A 23,823-nucleotide genomic window follows, 5' to 3' on the forward strand; every position below is an offset into this window, starting at 1 on the left:
TGATTTCTCCATGAAGAATTATAGGTGTTTCCATAGGGTTCTCCTAGGTAATTCACCTCTTCCATTGAAGGGTTCTCAGGATCATAGGCTTCTTCTTCAGAAGAAGCATCCTTAGTACTGCTTGGTGCATTTTGCATTCCAGACAGACTTTGAGAAATCAAATTGACTTGTTGAGTCAATATCTTGTTCTGAGCCAGAATGGCATTCAGAGTATCAATCTCAAGAACTCCTTTCTTCTGATTTGTCCCATTGTTCACAGGATTCCTTTCAGAAGTGTACATGAATTGGTTATTTGCAACCATTTCAATTAGTTCTTGAGCTTCTGTAGGCGTCTTCTTCAGATGAAGAGATCCTCTAGCAGAGCTATCCAAAGACATCTTGGACAATTCAGAGAGACCATCATAGAAAATACCTATGATGCTCCATTCAGAAAGCATGTCAGAAGGACATTTTCTGATCAATTGTTTGTATCTTTCCCAAGCTTCATAGAGGGATTCTCCATCCTTCTGTCTGAAGGTTTGGACTTCCACTCTAAGCTTACTCAATTTTTGAGGTGGAAAGAACTTTGCCAAGAAGGCATTGACTAGCTTTTCCCGTGAGTCCAGGCTTTCTTTAGGTTGTGAGTCTAACCATGTCCTAGCTCTGTCTCTTACAGCAAAAGGGAATAGCATAAGTCTGTAGACCTCAGGGTCAACCCCATTAGTCTTGACAGTGTCACAGATTTGCAAGAATTCAGCTAAGAACTGATGAGGATCTTCCAGTGGAAGTCCATGGAACTTGCAATTCTGTTGCATTAGAGAAACTAATTGAGGCTTAAGCTCAAAGTTGTTTGCTCCAATGGCAGGGATAGAGATGCTTCTCCCATAGAAATCGGGAGTAGGTGCAGTAAAGTCACCCAGCACCTTCCTTGCATTGTTGGCATTGTTGTTGTTTTCGGCTGCCATGTCTTCTTCTTTGAAGATTTCTGTTAAGTCCTCTGTAGAGAGTTGTGCCTTAGCTTCTCTTAGCTTTTGCTTCAAGGTCCTTTCAGGTTCAGGGTCAGCTTCAACAAGAATGCTTTTGTCTTTGTTCCTGCTCATATGAAAGAAAAGAGAACAAGAAAATGTGGAATCCTCTATGTCACAGTATAGAGATTCCTTGAGGTGTCAGAGAAAAAGAAAAATAGAAGACAGAGGTAGAAAATTCGAACTTATCAAGAAAGATGGAGTTCGAATTGTGCATTGAGGAATAGTGTTAGTCCATAAATAGAAGGATGTGAGAGGAGGGAAGGTAATTTTCGAAAATCAAGTAAAAGAATTTGAAAACATTTTGAAAAACATTAATTAATTTTCGAAAATAAGAGTGGGAAAGAAATCAAGTGATTTTTGAAAAAGACTTTGAAATTAGAAGTCAAAAAGATTTGATTGAAAACTATTTTGAAAAAGATGAGGTTAAGAAGATACGATTGGTTTTTTTAAAAAATATGTGATTGAGAAGATATGATTTGAAAACAATTTTAAAAAGATTTGATTTTAAAAATCAATGACTTGCCTAACAAGAAAAGATATGATTCAAACATTAAACCTTTCTCAACAGAAAAGGCAACATACTTGAAATGTTGAATCAAATCATTAATTGATAGCAAGTATCTTTGAAAAAGGAAAGAAATTGATTTTGAAAACATTTGATTGAAAAGATATGATTTGAAAAAGATTTGATTTTGAAAAACTTTGAAAACTTGAAAAAAAATTGATTTGAAAACAAAATCCTCCCCCTTGTGCCATCCTGGCGTTAAACGCCCAGAATGGTGCACATTCTGGCGTTTAACGCCCAATGCACTACCTTTTTGGGCGTTAAACGCCCAACCAGGCACCCTAGCTGGCGTTTAAACGCCAGTCTGTCCTTCTTCACTGGGCGTTTTGAACGTCCAGCTTTTTCTGTATAATTCCTCTGCAGTATGTTCTGAATCTTCAATTCTCTGTATTATTGACTTGAAAAGACACAAATTAAAAATATTTTTGGATTTTTAATAATAAGGAATAATCAAAATGCAACTAAAATCAAATAACAATGCATGCAAGACACCAAACTTAGCAGTTTGTATACTACTGACACTAACAAAATGAGAATGCATATGACAAAACACAAAACACTCAAGTCAATAGAATTTAAAGATTAGAGTAAGAAATCATCAATAACAACCTGAAGATTAATGAAGACACATGCATGAATGCAAAAAGAACAGAAACATGCAATTGACACCAAACTTAACATGAGACTCTAGACTCAAACAAGAAATATAAAATATTTTTTTTGGTTTTTATGATTTTGTAATTTTTTTTTATGCTTTTTCGAAAATTATATGGAAGAGAAAATAAAGGTATCAAAATTCTTAATGAGAATTCCAGGAATCATGCAATGTTAGTCTAAAGCTTCAGTCTAAAGGAATTAGACATGGCTAGCCAAGCTTCAGCAGGACATTGCATTCAAGAGCTAAATTGATGAAGATCAATCAGCCTTGGTGATGATAAGAACATCACCTTGAAACACTAGAATTCATTCTTAAGAACTCTGAAAAATACCTAATCTAAGCAACAAGATGAACCGTCAGTTGTCCATACACGAAACAATCCCCGGCAACGGCGCCAAAAACTTGGTGCACGAAATTGTGATCAATACTTTTCACAACTCAAATAATCCCCGGTAATGAATCCAAAAACTTGGTGTTCAATACCATGGCATAAACACAACTTCGCACAACTAACCAGCAAGTGCACTGGGTCGTCCAAGTAATAAACCTTACGCGAGTAAGGGTCGATCCCACGGAGATTGTTGGTATGAAGCAAGCTATGGTCACCTTGTAAATCTTAGTCAGGCAGACTCAAATGGGTATAGTGATATACGAATAAAACATAAAGATAAAGATAGAGATACTTATGTAATTCATTGGTAGGAACTTCAGATAAGCGTATGAAGATGCCTTCCCTTCCGTCTCTCTGCTTTCCTACTGTCTTCTTCCAATCCTTCTTACTCCTTTCCATGGCAAGCTTATGCAAGGGTTTCACCGTTGTCAGTGGCTACCTCCCATCCTCTCAGTGGAAATGTTCAACGCACCCTGTCACGGCACGGCTATCCATCTGTCGGTTCTCGGTCAGGCCGGAATAGAATCCAGTGATTCTTTTGCGTCTGTCACTAACGCCCCGCCTGCTAGGAGTTTGAAGCACGTCACAGTCATTCAATCATTGAATCCTACTCAGAATACCACATACAAGGTTAGACCTTCCGGATTCTCTTGAATGCCGCCATCAGTTCTTGCCTATACCACGAAGATTCCGGTTAAAGAACCCAAGAGATAAACATTAGAGCCTTGTTTGCTTGTAGAACAGAGTGGTTGTCAGTCACTTGTTCATAGGTGAGAATGATGATGAGTGTCACATAATCATCACATTCATCATGTTCTTGAGTGCAAATGAATATCTTGGACAAAGAACAAGCGGAATTGAATAGAAGAACAATAGTAATTGCATTAATACTCGAGGTACAGCAGAGCTCCACACCTTAATCTATGGTGTGTAGAAACTCCACCGTTGAAAATACATAAGAACAAGGTCTAGGCATGGCCGTGAGGCCAGCCTCCCAAAGAGGGTTCAATCATCAAAACATGATCAAAAGATCAGAAGATGATTAAAAGATCTCAAATACAATAGTAAAAGGTCCTACTTATAGAAAACTAGTAGCCTAAGGTTTACAAAGATGAGTAAATGACATAAAAATCCACTTTCGGGCCCACTTGGTGTGTGCTTGGGCTGAGCAATGAAGCATTTTCGTGTAGAGACTCTCCTTGGAGTTAAACGCCAGCTTTTATGCCAGTTTGGGCGTTTAACTCCCATTTTGGTGCCAGTTCCGGCGTTTAACGCTGGAATTTCTTAAGGTGACTTTGAACGCCGGTTTGGGCCATCAAATCTTGGGCAAAGTATGAACTATCATATATTGCTGGAAAGCCCAGGATGTCTACTTTCCAACGCCGTTGAGAGCGCGCCAATTGGGCTTCTGTAGCTCCAGAAAATCCACTTCGAGTGCAGGGAGGTCAAAATCCAACAGCATCTGCAGTCCTTTTCAGTCTCTGAATCAGATTTTTGCTCAGGTCCCTCAATTTCAGCCAGAAAATACCTGAAATCACAGAAAAACACACAAACTCATAGTAAAGTCCAGAAAAGTGAATTTTAACTAAAAACTAATAAAAATATACTAAAAACTAACTAAATCATACTAAAAACATACTAAAAACAATGCCAAAAAGCGTACAAATTATCCGCTCATCATGCTTCGGTAATTAAAAATACTTATAGTCCGTAAAATTATGCATGCTAGAACAGGTTGCTATACAAAATTTTTTGGCCTAGTCTCCGTTTAGTTTTCTAACCAACATTCCTAAACACTTCTTTATATACCACGTTGTCCATTTCTGTGCAGTTATTCTCCGCGTGGCATATCAATATTTTCAACCCAGCTCTATTTGTAACTCTAGATACTGCAACATATAACTGACCATGTATAAAGACGGGTTTTTTTAGGATCAACCCAACTTTAGACAATGATTTTTTACTTTTATTAATGGTCATCGCATATGATACCATTATAGGAATTTGTCTACGTTGAAACTTGAAAGGTATCATGTGATCAGATGGGGTTAAAGTCATTCTTGGGATGAAAACCTTTTGGCCACTGTTTGCTCCTGATAGGCTCCTTGCTTCTAATACGTGTTTACCAAGTTTGGTTATGACTAAGCGAGTGCCATTACATAACCCAACCGAGTGGTCAATGTTACGAAGTAACATTATAGGTGTCCCAACCTTGAGTGTCAATTCATGGTTTGGCACCAAAGAGCATTTAATCGTGTTTAGGAACTCAGGTGTGTGAATTGATGCAGAGATATCATTAGCAGGTTCTGTTTCGCATGCTTTGTCTGAGCTATAAAAGGTTTGCGCCTCGGTTTGGTTCAAACTCATCATATAATTATTGATTTCATCAACAATATGCAGTGTGGGTGCAAGTATGGCCCGATCTTGAATGTTAGATAGATAGTTTGTCCCATCAAACAAATCTGGATATATTGCTTTGCAAATAGCTACAATGGGGTCATCCCAATCCTTTATCATGATATCATCTGGGATTTTGACTTTGTTAACACCATCCTTCTGAGTGTCATAGTTCCCAACACCGATCTTTCGAATCCATTCTGCAAATTCCCTTAAGTCTTCTATTTTTTCATCATCATGTGTAGCTTTCAGACGCATGTTCTTTGACAAAGTAAGTAACTTGTAGCTCTTCCAAATGTAAGATGAATTTATCGTTGCATGTACAATATCTTGCCTACTACCTTTGGGAATAACAGGAAGTATCTGCCAAAAATTCCCACCGAATACAATTGTCTTTCCTCCGAATGGCTGATTTTGACTATTTAGATTACTAAACCTCAAGATATTCCTCATTGTCCTATCAAGCGCCTCAATGCAATGTTTATTAACCATAGGAGCTTCATCCCATATTATTAACCGAGTCTTTATTATCAACTCAGCCAATGCACTGCCTTGCTTTATGTTGCATGTTGAAAATTCATCAAGGTTTGGTGGGATTGCAAAACGTGAGTGTGCCGTTCTACCACCTGGTAACAATAAGGATGTTATCCCGCTTGATGCAACCGTGATAACAATCTTTCCTTTTGATCTAATTGCAGCGGCTAGTGTCTTCCAGACAAATGTCTTTCCAGTCCCACCGTATCCATATAAGAAGAAGACCTTCCCTTTCCCATTGTTCACAGCTTCCATAATTTGTTCATATACTGATCATTGTTCTTCTGTTAGTTGTTGCAAATATGTTGGGTATTCCACCGCTAGATTGCGTCAATCATATCGAAGTTCATCGTGTATCAGTCTATTAATCCCAGTGTGCCTTAAAAGCAGATTAGATATTTCCATGTTTAGGTATGGCATAGAATGGTAATCTCTTAAGCTTTTGTTGTAAGCTTTATATAAGTCCTCAATTTCAATTAGAATCAAGTCCTGTAGCTCTTCATCTGTTACTTGTAAACCTGCATTGGAATTAAAAGGTTGTGATCAGCTGAAACTATGATAACACTATCAACTTACGTGCATGCCACTGTTTCAGAAACAGCATGGATATCTATTACTATATTAGATTTTTCATATACATCAAATTACTATTTATACATAAAATGTGTGTGTTGTTGTGCGGTTATGGTAATGATATATAACTGTTTTTGTTTGTTGATGTAATTTTCCAAATAGAATTTCTCGAAAAAGAATTAATAATCTTTGTTCTTCGAAACACGTGTTAATTTATTTTAAAAGTTTTGTATTTTAGTACGTTGACATCATGAATATGGTTGAACAACATTTTTAATAGTTATAAATTGTTATTAGGTATGAGGATTAGGTGTTAATTTATAATAAATATACTTGAATCATATGCTCATACAAATCAATTTGTTACAACATAAGGTTTTTGATGAAGATATTCTGCAAATTATTTTGTATATATATTTTTCGATTTGTTTTGATTAGTTAGTCCCTCCATAGCTACTATACAATGGAGTAAATGCTGTAGTTTTTATAACATGATATATTTCTTCAAGCTCCTATCTATCATGTGCTCTAGTGTATTTTTCTTGTAACTAATTATCACTACTATTATTGTGCATGCTATTGGACTCTGTAAAATACCCAATTTTCTACACATGTTGACAGGTACATCTAATGGGATGAATTTGGGTAAAGCTGGAATATTGTATCCATAATAGGGACAATTGTGTAAGGCTTTTCATTGATACAACCACGTCTGTCCATTTTAGACTATATTTCATTAGAAGGATCATCCAAATTCCACAACAAAGAATTTCAGAGGTAATACATCTTTCCATAACTATAACTACTAAACATTGTATTGTATTTTCATTCAAACAAACCAACATGGATTTATAGTCATTTAATTGCACAAAATAATTGCATATATATTGTGCATATAACTTGAACATAACTGGTCAGTAAGACTTCAAAAGTCATTAATGTTAAAATGCTTAAAATTAAATTGTGTATAGATCTAATTTTTGGTTTCCTAAAGGAGTGAAAAAATTTCTTACATGTTTAGGATATTCAAAAAAATGTTTAGGATATTCAAAAAATATAAGAATGTTAACTCAATTAAGTAGATCTCCGTTCTTGTATTGATTAAGACTGAGCAGTGCTTATGGTGTGAATGCTATAGTTATAATGGTGTGGTGAAGTTGTAGTTCTTGTATTGATTAAGACTAAGTAGTGCTTATAGTGTGAATGCTATAATTATGATGGTGGGGTGAAGTTGTAGTTTCTAAAACACCGTGTTTTCTTTTAACAAATCATGGGAATTTAGATGTACTTGATTTATGCAAAAAGATTACCGGTCAAAGTCCTGTTAGCAATTTAAGGTTATCTTGATTATCGAGAATTCTTCTTTGCCTGTGCACAATATCATCGGACAATAACTTTCATGTATTTTCTCACACATGCTCAAGCCTTGCCATTGAATTAGATGACAGTAACACCGCATACAGTTTTCTTAAGTATTCTCCTGATCCCCAATGGCTAGCTTCATTAATTGCTTCAATATATTCTTTGTCGTCATCCAATAGACCTTGTGCAAAACATGCGTCTCTAAATGACGGATATACAACCGCATCAACTGTTCTAATCTCTTCGTAGGACGTAGGTCCCCTAACAAAGTTAAGTAGCAACCTCAAGTAATAAATTTCACCCAATCCTGGAGGAACGAAGAAAATTCTCCCAATGATGGAGTGTGACTTGCGTGGGAACCACTTCCATGGTTGAGGCTTTCACACAAACTTGGTTGGAAACTTGACATATGTTAGGTTGCGCGCTTCTGGATATTTTTTATTTGCCTCAAACTATCCTATGAACATAGACTCTTTCACTGAATCTTTTCTAGCAACATCATCTAGGATTTCATGATCTTCAAAGACCACATGTTGCTCATCAGGTAAATGAAAACCTAGCCTAACCACCGAAGGGTCTCTATAGTGGATGTTGTAGCCAAAAATCCTCCAAGCTGCCTAACATGATGAGATGTACCTACAATCGTAGTACATGCTCACTTCATCGCATTCATCATCTTCTGCATCTCCTGCAGCACTCTTATAAAATGAAGCTGTCACTCGATCATGTCCTTTGTTCACATATTTGAACAAATATTTTATAGATCTTGATTGGTTGCACCACTCAATATTGATGTGTGCTCCATATCTCAATAACAACTCCCTATTATGTGGGACAACATATCGATTGTCAAGATCGACACCTAATTTATTGATTATTCTGCCATCTTCCCTTCGTTTATAAATTGGATAGCTATTCTCATCAACAGTTGTACTTTCAACAAATTTCTTTGAAAAATGGCATATGCATTTGCCGTTATCCATGCACATTGAATATTTTCGAACACTACCACATGGTCCATGCATCTTGTGCTTTCCAACAGCTTCATAGTACACTGGATCTTTTTCTTTGTCTGGTATTTCAGCACTGATAATTCGGTCTATGTCTTCGCCTGTTGGATATCTATCATCTCGGTGAAGGAATAACAAAATGTGGGCATGCGACAATCCTCGTTTTTAAAATTTAATAGTATAAACCACTGTAAAAGTAAAGAAAAAAATTACTATTAGTTTGACAATTTGTTTCGGGCTAAAATAAAACTGATTGGGTATATTTGAACACAATTAATAAAACTAATCAATTACCTACGATGACACTTCCAAACATCTTGTTAGTTCTTATGTCTTTTATGAATCGGTCCAACTTAACTTTGAAAGCTCTACAAACCATGTCGGATCGGTCTTCTGCATTTAACTCCCTAGTCTTGAGAAAGTCATCTAGCTCTAGCCACTTAGGATTACATGTAAATGTTAAGAAGAGGTCTGGATACCCCATAATTCTACATATTGTCATTGCATCCTGATAGTTTTGTATCATATACCTTAGACCTCCTATAAATGATGACGGCAAGATAATACACTTCCCACGTGATGATGTCGTTGTCTTTCCATTCAAAACTACTTCTGTTATACCTTTGTACATCTCGCACCGAAACTTGTCTTGTTTAAGGCGAATAAAGTTAAGTCTAGAAGACTCAATCATCGAGTAAGCATCGACCACAAATTATTGGAATAATCACCTTGAATAGAGTAATGGGCACCCATCTGCATATCTTTCTTGTATCTTATATACAAAAAAATCTTTCATTGATACATCATGTCTTCCTTTGACAGACTCACTGCAATTCTTGTTAAGTTGTATATCTTCCTTGTATACGTCTTCTCTATATGGGAACAATAGAGGATATTGCAAACCCAAATATGTTGGATTAAGCTGGTTTACACGTTGTAATCTATCACTCTGAGTCTCAACCACAATGTCTCTATCATTTTTATCTAGATCAAAGTCCCCAACAATTAATGCAGTAACTTCATTCACAGAGGGTAGATTGTACCTTCTACCATCCTTACCTCTTTTGTCCATTAATCTCAACTTCAGTTTTGATCTAGGCTCATCTGCTATGGATTGCCTAACCATTCGGAATACCTTAACCAAAACATTATGCTCATCTAGCATACTTTTCAACGCTCTAACAATCTCTTCATGTACTATTCTCTTTTCTTCACAACTGTAACATGGAAATAGACACAAAGGGGTCAAATATGTGATTTATTATATTGTCCAATTATTTTCTACAATATTTTGTTAAAAGTATCATGCTAATTTACAAAAAAGGTTAATTTAATACTGTACCTTATGACAGACATACGATTTTGTATCTCATTATTAGTGTCAAAAATGTACAACTGTACAAGTTTCGCAATACTCCCCTCTGATGGAATGAGACTGCCCATCAAATACTAATTTTCTCCACATAATATAAAGGTTGGTGGCCCTCTTGTCGTGTTTATACTTCGATCAATTTTTGCACCAATTGATGTGAATTGAAACATACTATTGTAACATCTAATATTCTCACGGAAGTGTTTGCTTTTCGCATCATTTTCGTATAACAAATCATACAACACATTAGGAGCATTTTGTAATGGTGATATTTCCACTTGTCCTCCACGACAACAATTAGTGTATTTTGGATCATCAGTGTTGTAATGTTTCTGAGTTCTTTCATCATACCAGAATAAAGCATGACAGTATTCACACGCATATGATGCATCTCCCATGTGCCAATATTTTGAAAATCTTGTAATCATCATTGACAATTTCAGTTTATATCATTGTATGTCTAGTATTATTAATAATGTTATCATCACCATACATTCGTTATTTTCACTTTGTACTTTACTTGGTTGTTTTCTTCTCACTATGCCACTCGTAAGTGTAGCTGATTACAAAAAAATCATCAGTGCATCGTCCTTAATCACATTCTATAATCTTATGCTAGAGATCAGAAAAGAAGTAATACAAAATTCTTCGTGTATCTTAAAATTCTTTTTTCCTAAATAGGTGTATTTTACATTGAATAAAAAATTGTACCTGGTGTCATCCTACTATGGGCATGTGAGCTAACTTCTGTAATACCATCATTTGTTGCATTTGAGATTCTGTCATAGTTAGTTGAGTTCCCTGGATATGTTCTCTACCTGTATAATCCAAAAAATGTACAATAAATGCTATCCCTCTTCATATTAAGGACATAAAAACTGCGTTCCCAAAATATATATTCTTGGTTACAAATAAGTAAGAATTTTATGTTAATTTTTTTTACCACAAATATATTCCATTCCTGAATATAAGGTCTTTTGTATTTGTGAGTAGATTATACCTAATATTTTGAAACTTAATTTGAAAAAACTATTATAAATAATCCACTCCTTTTACCACTAAAAGTTGTTTTGCTAATAATAAGATGTGCAGCACTTAAAGCAAAAAGAGTTAGATCTAGTGGAAACTATACCTGACGACATTACAATAGTATTTAGACTTATTTCTTGTAACGGTTGTCTTTTGAATGTTTGAATTGATGATGAGATTGCACTTCTATTGATGGTGTAACTTTGAATGCTATCATTGTGCTTCTTTATCATTCGGTTTCTATTTGCATTGAAATTAGTCATGTTGGTATGTTGTTCTTGTAGATCAACAATACATTGCTCTGTATATTTGCAAAAAATATTGGTAATCATGGCATAATTCAAAAGCCTTGTTGATCACTACTATTGAAGGTACCTTTGTTAAACGGTAATGCAGAACTAATGAAATCTTGTCTTGCTCCCATTCTTGACTTAAAACTTGTCGCTCTTCCATCAGCCTTCCCGTTGTTAGTTAAAGGTGACGACCTGCTTGCTTGGTCATGTTTATCTACAAATGGCAACATTCTCTAGTTAGTTAATTTAGGTTATGCAAAAAATTAAACATAATGTCTTTTTTTTTTCTGAGTCAATAATAGCTAAAGTTTTTAAACTTTACTTGGTAAAACTATTTACAATAACCTTATACATAGTTCGACAATGGTAATCATGGGTGATAATAGCATGAGCAACAATTAAATATATAGAAATTAGTTCTACTGAAAATCATACCTGGCGATATTACAGCAGTAGTTATTCCTTGTAATGCTTGTCTTTTGAATTGCTGATTCGATGTCTGTGGTTTCAATATGCACTTCCTTTTCCTTTTGTCATTCAGAATACTTTTTCTCTTGCATCTTGCATTCGCAGTGGATGATTGTTCCATCTTCAGTGTGTCTGATTAGCGGTTTCTTTATTGTAGTTTTCATGAACTTCTACATATCTAGGTTATCTTTTAGAATCTCTTGTGTCATATTTCTATATGCCTCATCTTTGTCATATTTCTTTTATGTTTTCTTTAATTGAGTAGACCTTGTAACACATGACTACACTATCTAAATGGTGTTATTCCCTTACTTATATATAACACAAATTTTTTTTGCCTTTAATAGTGCAATTAGTTATACAAATGCTGTGATATCTAAAATATGTATCAGCGTCCTCCTTTTATCTTCTAAGTACAAAAATTAGCCACATTTTTATCTCCTAACTACAAAAATTAGCCAGCGATAAAGGCTCCAAAAAATAATGGGTTGATGTAGATTTTGTGCATACTTGGTTGGAGAATCTTAGATATGTTATAATGCATAATATAATCAAATTTGTCCACTCATTTGGTTTGTTACAATCCTTGTCATTATATATATATATATATATATTACACGTTTTTATTATTTCTTTTTGAAAATGTATTATCTTTGGATGCATGGTGTCTATCTTTCCGTCTCCCAAAATGTATTAAGTTGCGCACCTTAATTTTATTTTATTTTTCATAATTTATTTGTTTTTTCATAATCAGTTTGTTTTAGTACACCTATAAAATGTATATATTATCACCGTATATACACTTAATACTTGATAACCATCCAATTAACTTAACTACTAATTATGAACATGCATAATGCATGTATACTATGTGTTTTTAGTGAATGCTCGAGACTACTCAGGCTTTGTGATTGTTTAGGACTTATTATTAGTTAATCCTACAGCTAATTTTTGAATATTTTATACACATATGCATGATTTGGTTTAGTATACTACATTCATTGTTAACTGTGTATTTGTTTAGTAAATAAAGATTAAAGCACATAACATTGACATTAATAAGAAATACATTGCATTATCTCATTTTATTCTGGATAAAGACAAAGATTCTCCACTCTAAACATGTTGTCAAAACACAGTAGCAAAATAGCCTAATTTCAAACTCCTTGAGATCAAAACTCTAAGCACACAATAATAAAACATTAAAAAATATTTGCAATCCTAAAACATACTCTAGACATAAAATATACTGATATAGTTCCTAAGTGACTAATCATAGATCACTGAAAATAACAGTTAGCTACACTTTCATAATATTTAAAACTTAGACAATATAAAGCCCATCCGAGTGCAAAGTGGAAGTTTTAACATAGACAATCTCTTGCCAAACACGATGCAGAATGTGTGCTCTTATAGCTAACTTCCATTTGATCTTAGATATAACAATGTCAGTTCTCTCCGCATCTCCCTCCAATCCGCTCCGAGACTCTAGTATGGATACAATGTCCATTCCAACAAACATTGTTGGATTGTATGGAATCTCAAGGCCAAAAAGTTTGATCATTTTCTCCCATTCCATCTTGCCTTGCCCATTGCTTTGAATGCGCCAAACGACAACAGTTCTTGTGTAACCCAGATTCTTGTAGGAAATGAAAGCAACGTTGTCGTTGAAGTTTGTTAATAAGTGATAAGTGGACTTTGCTCCATCCGGAACTTCCGCCTCGTAAGCCAACTTCTGTCGCAGATCAAATGTTATGATTGACGATGGATCTGTCAGGCTAAGTCCATCCCATCCAATCCAGTAAACGACACCATTATTCACAACAGACTTAGGACCCATCTTTTTCACATTACTCTCAAAGCTACCTGAATCTTTCCAGTCAGTGTCCCATGAATTATATAGCATCCATGACATACTCTTCCCTTGTAACTGCTTTTTGTTTACGTGCAATATACGATACTCCATGCTATCGTACGTGTAACCAAAAGCATAGAGTGATATAGCATGGGCCCGATATTTTCTTGCCTCATCAAGAACGAACTTCATCCTTCGGGTGAGCGGATTCCATATTAGAAGACGGTAATTAAGTCCATCCAGAGAGAACCTCAAACAAATAACACCATGATCTAACCCAACCAATGAGTAAAAGCCAAAGTTATTAATGGCTACTGGTATGGAAAGTTGGTGCTCTGCTCCAGATTCAACATGTGCCCTAACAAACCATTGAGAGTTTTGGTCGGAAGGTGGATATCCAATCCCAACAATCAGATCCCGTTTTCTAGCCTTGTTCTCCTTCCAATTCTGCTTAATAAACATTGGGGTTAATAAGTGGAAGTTCCATGCCTTACTCAGTGTCTTGCATTTACCAACAGTCTTTGGGTCAATTTTAACAAAGATCTTCTATAGAAGATCATCCACAATGTGTGGTAACTCTGCCCTTCTAGGCAATATACCACTCATCTTTGAAACTAAATGGAGAAGTGTTTGAGATATGGTGTTTGGTGAACATTTGATGTGTTTGTCCATGCCTTTTTCCATTTCATATCAACATGTATTTATAAAGCTGGCTATTTGTGCCTCTTTGCTAATATAGACTCCAACTTCATTTTGTGTTTAGTTTCAACAGCAATATGGATATCTAAATGTCTTATTATCTCATGATCATTATTTTAGACTTAAATAATTTGTCTTTTTTGCTTTCACAAACGTGTACATATCTTTTGGTGTGTTACGGTATACATGTTTAGCTTATCGAGAAATTATGAAATACTTTTTTTAATTTTTTATTTTTTATCCAGGTGTAATTGTAATATATTTACTGAAAAATTTTCTAGTAAATTTGGCCAAGCACTGGCTTAGAAATGTTAAGCTTTTTTCAATGATAGTTGCCACCTGAGTGGTTCCTGATAGGCCATGAACATGATCCGGTAATTGAAGCTTATTTTTTCCATATTTTATTTTTATTCTTGTTATTTCCTCTCTTTTCTTAATATATTTAAAAAAATCAACTGACGTGTCTTGTTTTTTTTTCAGATCTATCTTTTATATTATATAAATAACCACATCACACATATCTGCATTACCCCTCATTGCTATTCTCAATGAGGCTTAGATGATTTATTTATTCATGAAATACTATTTTTATTTGTGATATTTTTACATCATTATTCACCGACCTAACCTTCTTCATGATAGCATTTTTTGGAATTGGGACACTAACCCAAAAGCTTGAGATTTAACCACACAAAAATATCTTTAGTATGATAGTTGTTTCATCATATATATATCTGCCTCATAGCTATCAAGATTGCTATTCTCAATGAGGATTATATTCTTTATTTGTTCTTTAAAAAAATATTTTTATTGCCATAAATCACTTATATGTGGGCTTATTCACATGCTACTCCCAGACCTGTACATAATGAAACACGCTGACTGCATTATAAATTTTCTAATTTCTCATTGCAACTTAAAATGGCCATGTATTCTTTTCACCATTCTATATTTTATTTTTTAAAAAACTTTTGATTCATATTGTCTGATATATCTTATTTTCTTTTCAGCTTTTTCTTTTGCATTATATTAGTAATCCTATTCTAAACATCAAACACAACTGATGTACCCCATAATCCCATATATTTGTAACACATTGAAATTTACACATAAATTTTGACTTTTTTCATACACGAATTTTTCGTTATTTATTATGAATAGACCTTTTTACCTAGTAGATTAATGTGTTATCCTTTGGATTTATTATTCCCTAAGTCAAGCTGTTTGACCATCCAAACAACATATCGTTTGTGTGAACAATACGGAATATTATTTCACTTACCATGTTAATGAAATTTATTTATTCAAGACAGTTGTACATTTTTAATTTCTATAACATTTCATATTTAGTTAAATACATTTCTTGGCCTATTACTATATACATTAGCATTCTGAATGCAATTTACCTGCTTTTAGTCTGTTTACATAATCAATGACTTTTGGGTTGATGAAATTTTTTGAAATATTGACCTAATCTTCTCCATAATAGCATTTTTTGGCATTGGAACACCAACCAAAAAGTATCATATTTAATCACACAAAAATATCTTTAGTATCATAGACATTTCATCCTATGTATATCAACCTCATAGCTAGCAGCATTGCTATTCTCAATGAGGATTATCTTCTATATTTACTCTTTTTAAAAAATATCTTCGTTGCCATAAGTTACTTATATGTGGGTCTAAAAAATTGCTTCTCCCGGACCAGTGTCATAGGTGTTTCATCGTATGTATCTCAACCTCATAGCTATCAAGATTACTATTCTGAATGAGGATTATCTTCTATATTCATTCTTTAAAAAATTATTTTCATTGCCATAAGCTACTTATATGTGGGCTTAAAAACATGCTACTCTCGGACCTCTGCATAATGAAACACGTTGACTGCATTGTAAACTTCCTAATTTTTCATTCCAAACTTTCTAATTTCTCATTACAACTTGATATGTCCATATATTATTTTCACAAAAATATATTAATATCATTCGACCATGCATTTGTCAATATTTAGAAAAAGCAAAAAAGGCTTTCATACATCCCGTAATTTACTACATACCATTCACGGATACTGGTCATTCAAACCAATTTTGACTACACATATATTGTAGCTTTGACCTTGCAATGTACTACTTTATCATAGACGTGCTTGAATATTAATAATCTCACTGTTTATTCATGATATTATGAGTCTTTATTTTGGTCCTAATAAAAACCTTTTTCCAAATACTTCTTTCTTTAATTTGATTTTTTCTTCATTTTTAACGAAATGATTCGTGAGTTTTTCTTCAAGATTTTTTGGGATATCATCCATATAGATCTGTCATACCTAGTAAACATAATTATACTGACATCTGTTTATCTAAAAAGAAGACCCTACTTCTATCAAGATTTTGTATAACTTTTTTTTCCTTCACATTTTCTTTTAACACTCAAAAAACTAAGTCATGTTTTGTCTTACTATTATTACAATTGGTCTTGTCAATACCTTTGATTTATTAAACTTCAACTGGAAGGTTTACCATGGAATTTTCTTACTTATTGATGCCCACCTAATTGTAAATACCTCTCTCATACAATCTGATATAGTAAAATTATTTACTTGCAAATTATAAAAAATATAACTGTGACATTTTTATTCAATTGTATTGTCTTTTTTTTAATATACTAAAATAACCCGTCTGATGTATCTCATTTTCTTTTCATATCTAACTTTTAAATAATATAAGTAACCCTATTCTAAACCTCCCATGGATCTGCATTATCCCTCATTACTATTCTCAATTAAGCTTATATTATTTATTTATTCATGAAATACTATTTTTATTGAGTGATATATTTACATCATGATTTACTCTCTCTTTTTAAAAAATTTAAAAATAATATGATCTGATATATTTTGTTTTCTTTTCAGCTTTTTCTTTTGTATTATATTAGTAACCCTATTTTAAACATCACACGGAACTGTCTTACCCCTTATATTTGTGACGGGACTTATAAATAAACTTTGACCATTTTTATACATGGTTCTTTCATTGTTCATTATGATTTTATGAATATACCTTTTTACCTAGTAGATCAATAGTGTTATCATTTGGATTTATTCCTCTCTAAGTCAAAATGTTTGACCATCCAAACAAATTATGTGTGCGTGAACAACACGGGATATCATCTCACTTACCATGTTAATAAATTTCATTGATTTAAGACAGTTGTGTATTCCGAAATTCTATAACATCCTATATTTATTTAAATATATTTCCTAGCCTATTACTACATACCTTAGCATTAGCAGTCTGAATGCAATTTACTTACATTTAGTTTATTTTCATGATCGATGGCTTTTGAGTTGATGAAAGTTTTTGAAATACTCACCTAACCTTCTCCATGATAGCATTTTTCGATATTGGGACACCAACCCAAAAGCTTGAGATTTAGTATGATAGTTGTTTCATCATATGTATATCTGCCTCATAACTATCAAGATTGCTATTCTCAATGAGGATTATATTCTTTATTTGTTCTTTTAAAAAATATTTTCATTGTCATAAGTCACTTATATGTGGACTTATTCACATGCTACTCCTAGACCTCTGCATAATGAAACACGCTGATTAAAAAGTACAAAACTTTCTAATTTCTCATTGCAATTTAATATGTTCATGTATTCTTTTCACCAATCTATATTAATGAATATTATTTCAAGACCATGCATTTCTCAATATTTAGAAAAGCAAAAAAGATATTCATGCATTCTGTAATTTAATACACACTATTCACGGATACTAGTTATGTGTACTAATTTTGACTATATTTATATTATAGCCTTGACATTGTAATGTACTACTTTATCATAGACGGATTTGAATATTAATAATGTCACTATTTATTTGTGATATTATGAATATTTCTTTTTGTCTTAATAAAATATCTTGTCCAAAATATTTTTTTTTAATTTGATTTTTCTTCATCTTTTATGTAATGATTCGTGATTTTTTCTTTAAGATTTTTTGGGATATCATCCACATAGATTTGTCACTCCTAGTAAAACTAATTATAGTGACATCTGTCCATTTAAGATAAAGACCCTACTTTTATCAAGATTTTGTATAACTTTCTTTCCTTCACATTTGCTTTTGACATTCAAAAACCTAAGCTATATTTTGTGTTACTATTACTGCAATTGGTGTTGTCAATCCTTTTTATTTATTTAACTTTAAATTAGTCATATACAGGTTTACCAGGGAGTTTTTCTAGTTTGATGCCCACGGAATTGTAAAGACCTATCTCTTACTATATGGTGTAGTAGAATTCTTTATCGCTGCATATTAACCTAGAAAGTTAAACAAGTCTTTCAATTATAGATAGAGAGACAACGTAATGTTGATAAATTCAAATTATAACATGGCTAGCATATGCATATAAAGTGTAATAAGTCTTTTAATTATAGATAGAGAGACAACGTAATGTTGATAAATTCAAATTAGAACATGGCTAGCATATGCCACATAGTACTACGATATAGTTCAAGGAAATTTTCACAAAATAATCCACATACTACTACTACATAGTTCAATTAATTATCGTCAAAGAAGTTAACAACATAGTCTTGGATAAATCTTGCACACTATTATACTCGCTAGTTAGCTTTCCTCATCAATTAACTGAATCTTCTGTTTTTTTCCAACTCTCCTACTGAAACGATTAGTGAAAAATTGACCTTCTTCTTCATGTTGAGGCAAGCTTTTCACAGCATCGTTTATCCCACTGGAAGCACTTTTAGCTGGAGTTTTACACTTGCCACTTGACACGCTATCTTCAAGGCCATCCTATACATAATTAACCCTCATTAGTCAATTATTCACAGTACAAAAGTGATTTATGGACGACCAATGAAACGAAAAAGTTTAACATATATTTTTACCATGCTAAAATGAGGATCAGTATCAGTTTCAAGGTTGACAACATGGCCTGACATATCCACTGAGTTGCTGTAGCCATTTTTCTGCCCGAGTAACATACACATATTTGTTTACATACTATGCTTACCAATTCATAATGTAAATGTCAAATTCTAAAACAATATTTAATGTGTACAAAGAGACCATACTGTGATGTTTGTGGATGGATTGGTCTGCATTTTTTTGGGCATGTTCTTCTCCACAAGCTCCTCATCATCGCATACCTTGCTAACCGTGTAAACTTGATCGTATTGCTTGATGTTTGCCATTTTAACATTTATCTTAAATAGTGCCTTCTTATCCATGATATTATCGAGGGTGGGAGGGTATTCTTCATTACCAACCTTTACGTAAAGTATAATTTATGATGAGTTTTGCCTTACATACATAAAAAATTAAAGGTGATTATACATAATTTAATAATTTGTAAAGTTACCTCCTCATCCACAATTTTTTCAGCAATCTTTCCAGCCAATTGTGTTGTTTCCCTGTCCCACAATAACAAAGTCATGCTCCCTGTTCCATCACATACCATTACCTCAAGTTTGTATCTATTATTAGGTGAAAAATAAATTGGTTGCATTAGTGATAACAGGAAGCATTGAAAAATTTGTCGACAGTTATCAAACTTCATAGTTTATTATTTCACATACTTAATAGCGGCACATCCATGTGTGCGTCCACACTTAGTGCATTCATATCTTTCCCCAATAGGAATGTCAATTTTCTTTGGGCACCTCCTACATGACTTGTAGTACCAATCGCTCTTGCTTGCATTTATAGAGACTACAGTTGCAATAATCCAGACGGGACCTTCCTGAAAATTGGCACCCATTTGAAAAATGAACCTTGATACAATTCATTCACATAACCGTAATATTTACTAATAAAACTATATCTGGTAATATTACAGCAGTATTTGAACTTAGTCATGGTTAATAATAGCATGAGCAACACTTACGTAAAGCAGATATTAGTTCTACTAAAAGCTATACCTGGTAATATTACAACAGTATTTGAACTTATCCCTTGTAATGGTGATTTGAACTTATCTCTTGTAATGGTGCTCTTCCGAATGGTTGCCTTTATAGTTTTTTAGCAGTATTTGAACTTAGTCATGGCTAATAATAGCATGAGCAACACTTACGTAAAGTAGAAATTAGTTCTACTAAAAATATTACAATAGTCTTTGAACTTATCCCTTGTAATGGTTTTCTTTCGAGTGGTTGCTTTTATAGTTTCTTACTATTTAATTAAAACAACAATTGACTACCTGTGTATTTTTTTATCAACACAATTTGTCTATGCACTTTAAAAGTCATAGTACACTGTATATATCTTGTTTTCTTAATTAACACATCTTATTATACCATGGGCAATTTATTAACATTAGTATATGTCTATATCAATAGATAATGCACCGTGTTAATGAACAGCTAAATTTAATGAGACATGGAGAGGGTCACCTCAGAAGAGTTCAAAACTTCCTCGATGGTCTTTGCAACTACAGATCCCTGGTTTAGATCCTCAACACCTGACCACCGGCCTTGCGAAGATACTTGACTGATCCTAGGAGAACTGAATGGTGCACCACATAACATCCTACAAAAATCCATGATATCGATTTAGGCAAAATTATTAAACCATGCCGTGTTACTTTAACATGCATGATTACAAATAATAAAAAACACATGTTATGTATAAGGGTACCTGCTTCTAAACACAGCAACTTCTTTAATTTCAGGGTCAAAATGTAGCTTTGATACATAAAAATGGCTCTGCATCGACGTGGTACCTATTTCACAACATCGAGGTTAGTTATTATTTGTATATTATAACTTGTAAAGTACATATTATGTTAGGATAAGTTGTCAGCTTTTTAAATTTATTAACTCTTACCATTTCACCTATGTGCTTTAAAGTATTGAAACACCACAATCAATGGCTCTACTCTCCCATCTTCAATATGAGGGAGAATGTGGTCCACCAGGTCACCAAACAAAATACAGTTGATACGGTTGTTCCGGACATTTTGATGAACACCAACACATGGTATATTACTCTCCATAGGATCTAAATAGTTAAAATGTAAAAATATATTAAATTTTTTTCACAACATACTCTAAGTCTTGAAGGATTACCACCAAACGCTTAGTCTCCATCCTTTTGGTAGTAATCAAATTCCTTGGGTCTTCCTTTCCAACAACTTCAGCTATTAAATCTGTGTTTCATTTCAACATGGACATACCACATGTTAGTTCTTTTACAATGAATGAGCAAGTATAAATTTGATTTAAAAGAAAAGAAACTTCTCACCGAATAGTTCAGAGTCGTCGACCTTCTCAGCTGTCAACAGCTCTGCAATGGACTTAAGGTGCCATGCGACCAGAGGAAAACTTGGGTTTTGGACATGATTCACAACCGTCCTATAGGTAAAAATCAAGATCCACTTAAAGTGGCTCGTCTTCTTATTTTTGCTGTGCAGAACAACAAAGTTGCTCATGGTGTACATTTGAAACTCAGTTATGACATGACTCCATTTCTTAACAATAGCCGTAGGAACTGAGGCATGCATCCTTGACCCCTGCAATTTTCCCAAATAACATGTTAAATACAGTATTTGTTACCAATGTTCCAGATATAGTGTTAAAGAATAACTAATAATAGAAAACCCATTTCAGTTAGTTAACATACCTTGCTATCTTGAAGTACCATTTCAATGGAGAAAATCTCCTTCTGGTTAAACTTGCTAGGAACTTTCCATTTTCTAACGATATATGCCTTAAAGTTCCATGCTTGCTTTTTCGCCTTCACATTAGCAAAGAAATCATATATTTCTTCCATTGGGTCTAAGATTTTGCTGGAGAAACTTTGAAAGGGAAGCATACTAACTTTTAGTGAGAAAATATGACCGGATGTGAAGTCTTTTATATAGAGTTTATATATAAAGAGACAGCAATAAGAATACGTGTTGATTGGAGAAAAATAAAAAATAGTAGAAAAGGGGACAGGTGAGATATCTGGATGGGAGTTACTGTTTGGCTACTTATCTTTAAATATTATAAAAATAGATAAATTGATCTTGTTTTGAGACTGATTTTAGTGGACAGGTGTCGAGTAAATAGCTGTTCCACTTGTCGAGAGCTTAGACATCCACTAGTTACGTATTATATATAAGAAGATATATGTTTATCCCATTGCAGACAATGAAAGAAGAAACATGAGAATCATTTATAGTTGATATTCTTTTTCTTGCCAAGGTGGAGGATTAGTGCATTTGTAAAAGTAGGGGTGTGCATGACCCGACTCGCTCCGAAAATTCGGCCCGGATTCGAGCACTTTAGGGATAATTTGGTGTGATTTCATCGGGTCTAAGGCCGGGTAAGGGTCTCAAAAATAGATCCGGTCATTAATTCGGGTCGGGTTCGGGTCATGGCTCGAGTCACCCGAAGTTGGCCCGGTGGCCCAGTCATCATACACAATTAATATTTTGTGTTATTAGTGATGGATGATGGCTATTCTTATGTAGAATTTAAGTATTGTAAACCTTAATATTTTGTGTTATTAGTTATTATAAGACTATAAGTTAATGTTTTATATTTAAAATGCATAAGATTTTAGACTAATGTATAATGTTGTGTTATTTGTATTGATTTAAATATTTGGTGTTATTATACAATATTAGTATTGATTATGATTATGCTTTAATTTTAGAGAAGAGTTGGTTCTTGTTATATTTTTCTAAGTGAATTTTACCATGTCAAATAATAGTTGGAACCTTGAAAATTTGTATATTTTTACATGCTAGCTTATAAGAAGGTATTAAGATAATGTAATGTTAATGACCCGGTTTTCACCCGGTTTTTATCCGGTATAATCGTGGTCCGAAAGTGTATAGGTTTCATTGGGTCTAGGACCGAGTTCGGGTCTAATAAATAGGCCCGATATATATTTCGAGTCGGGTTTGGGTCACATCAAACCCGATTTCATCCGTCCCATGCATATCCCTATGTAAAAGTTTTTACCTTTCTTCTTTAAACCAATCATATTTTCAATTTTTATTTATTTTATTAAGGATTTCGAGGATTTATTTGGCTTTTAGATAGATCATGATATCATCATCTATTGTTCTTATTGGCTTCCAGGATCTATTTGGCTTTTAACTAATGTGATTTTTTTTGTAATTAATTCAACAACAATAGTATAATATAATTATTAAAGTTAAGTCTTTCATTTTTGTTTAATTGTATTAAGCATTATCTAAAAATAATTAAGAAATGAGTTTAGTTAATATGTTTTTTCGACACTATATTGTGTTTACAAATTGCAATAAATTTAAGTATAAATATAAAAAAAACATATATTTTTCTCTATTCATTAAATAAGAATATTTAAAAATTATTGTTGATAATAAATTTATTGAATGTCTTAAATTCTATGTTACAATATTAATTAACATACTGAATGATTGTTATATTCTATTATTCTATTTTAACATAGAGATATTTTTTGTTATTAAAATATTAATACAACATATATATTTTTGTTCAACATATATTAGTTATATTTTAATATTTTTTATTTAAAAGTTTTGAAAATACATTGATCCGGACATCCGGTGCAGTTGCCCGGGTCATCACGCTAGTTTAC

The 23,823-nt window shown here is 33.3% G+C and overlaps 2 protein-coding genes and 1 non-coding gene across 3 annotated transcripts; 1 reads left to right on the top strand and 2 right to left on the bottom strand.

Moving 5' to 3' along the window:
- The first annotated feature begins 431 nt into the window (after window positions 1-431).
- On the top strand, window positions 432-539 carry LOC130972693 (small nucleolar RNA R71). The gene has a single exon (XR_009083857.1). It is a non-coding gene; the product is annotated as a small nucleolar RNA R71 (small nucleolar RNA).
- Window positions 540-4,397: 3,858 nt separating this feature from the next.
- Window positions 4,398-5,807, bottom strand: LOC130966793 (ATP-dependent DNA helicase PIF1-like). Its single transcript, XM_057891616.1, has one exon. It carries the CDS (start codon window positions 5,805-5,807, stop codon window positions 4,398-4,400), a length of 1,410 nt encoding a protein of 469 aa, XP_057747599.1.
- Window positions 5,808-18,855: 13,048 nt separating this feature from the next.
- Window positions 18,856-22,017, bottom strand: LOC130966795 (uncharacterized). The gene is made up of 10 exons (XM_057891617.1): window positions 21,868-22,017; window positions 21,490-21,757; window positions 20,884-20,968; window positions 20,640-20,775; window positions 20,544-20,573; window positions 19,827-19,990; window positions 19,610-19,724; window positions 19,323-19,517; window positions 19,137-19,217; window positions 18,856-19,041 (listed from the first exon to the last, which is right to left on the bottom strand). The coding sequence occupies exons 1-10, from the start codon at window positions 22,015-22,017 to the stop codon at window positions 18,856-18,858; spliced, it is 1,410 nt and encodes a 469-aa protein (XP_057747600.1).
- Between the last annotated feature and the right edge of the window lie 1,806 nt (window positions 22,018-23,823).

This window comes from Arachis stenosperma, chromosome 3, assembly GCF_014773155.1.
Source record: "Arachis stenosperma cultivar V10309 chromosome 3, arast.V10309.gnm1.PFL2, whole genome shotgun sequence".
NCBI lineage: Eukaryota > Viridiplantae > Streptophyta > Magnoliopsida > Fabales > Fabaceae > Arachis > Arachis stenosperma.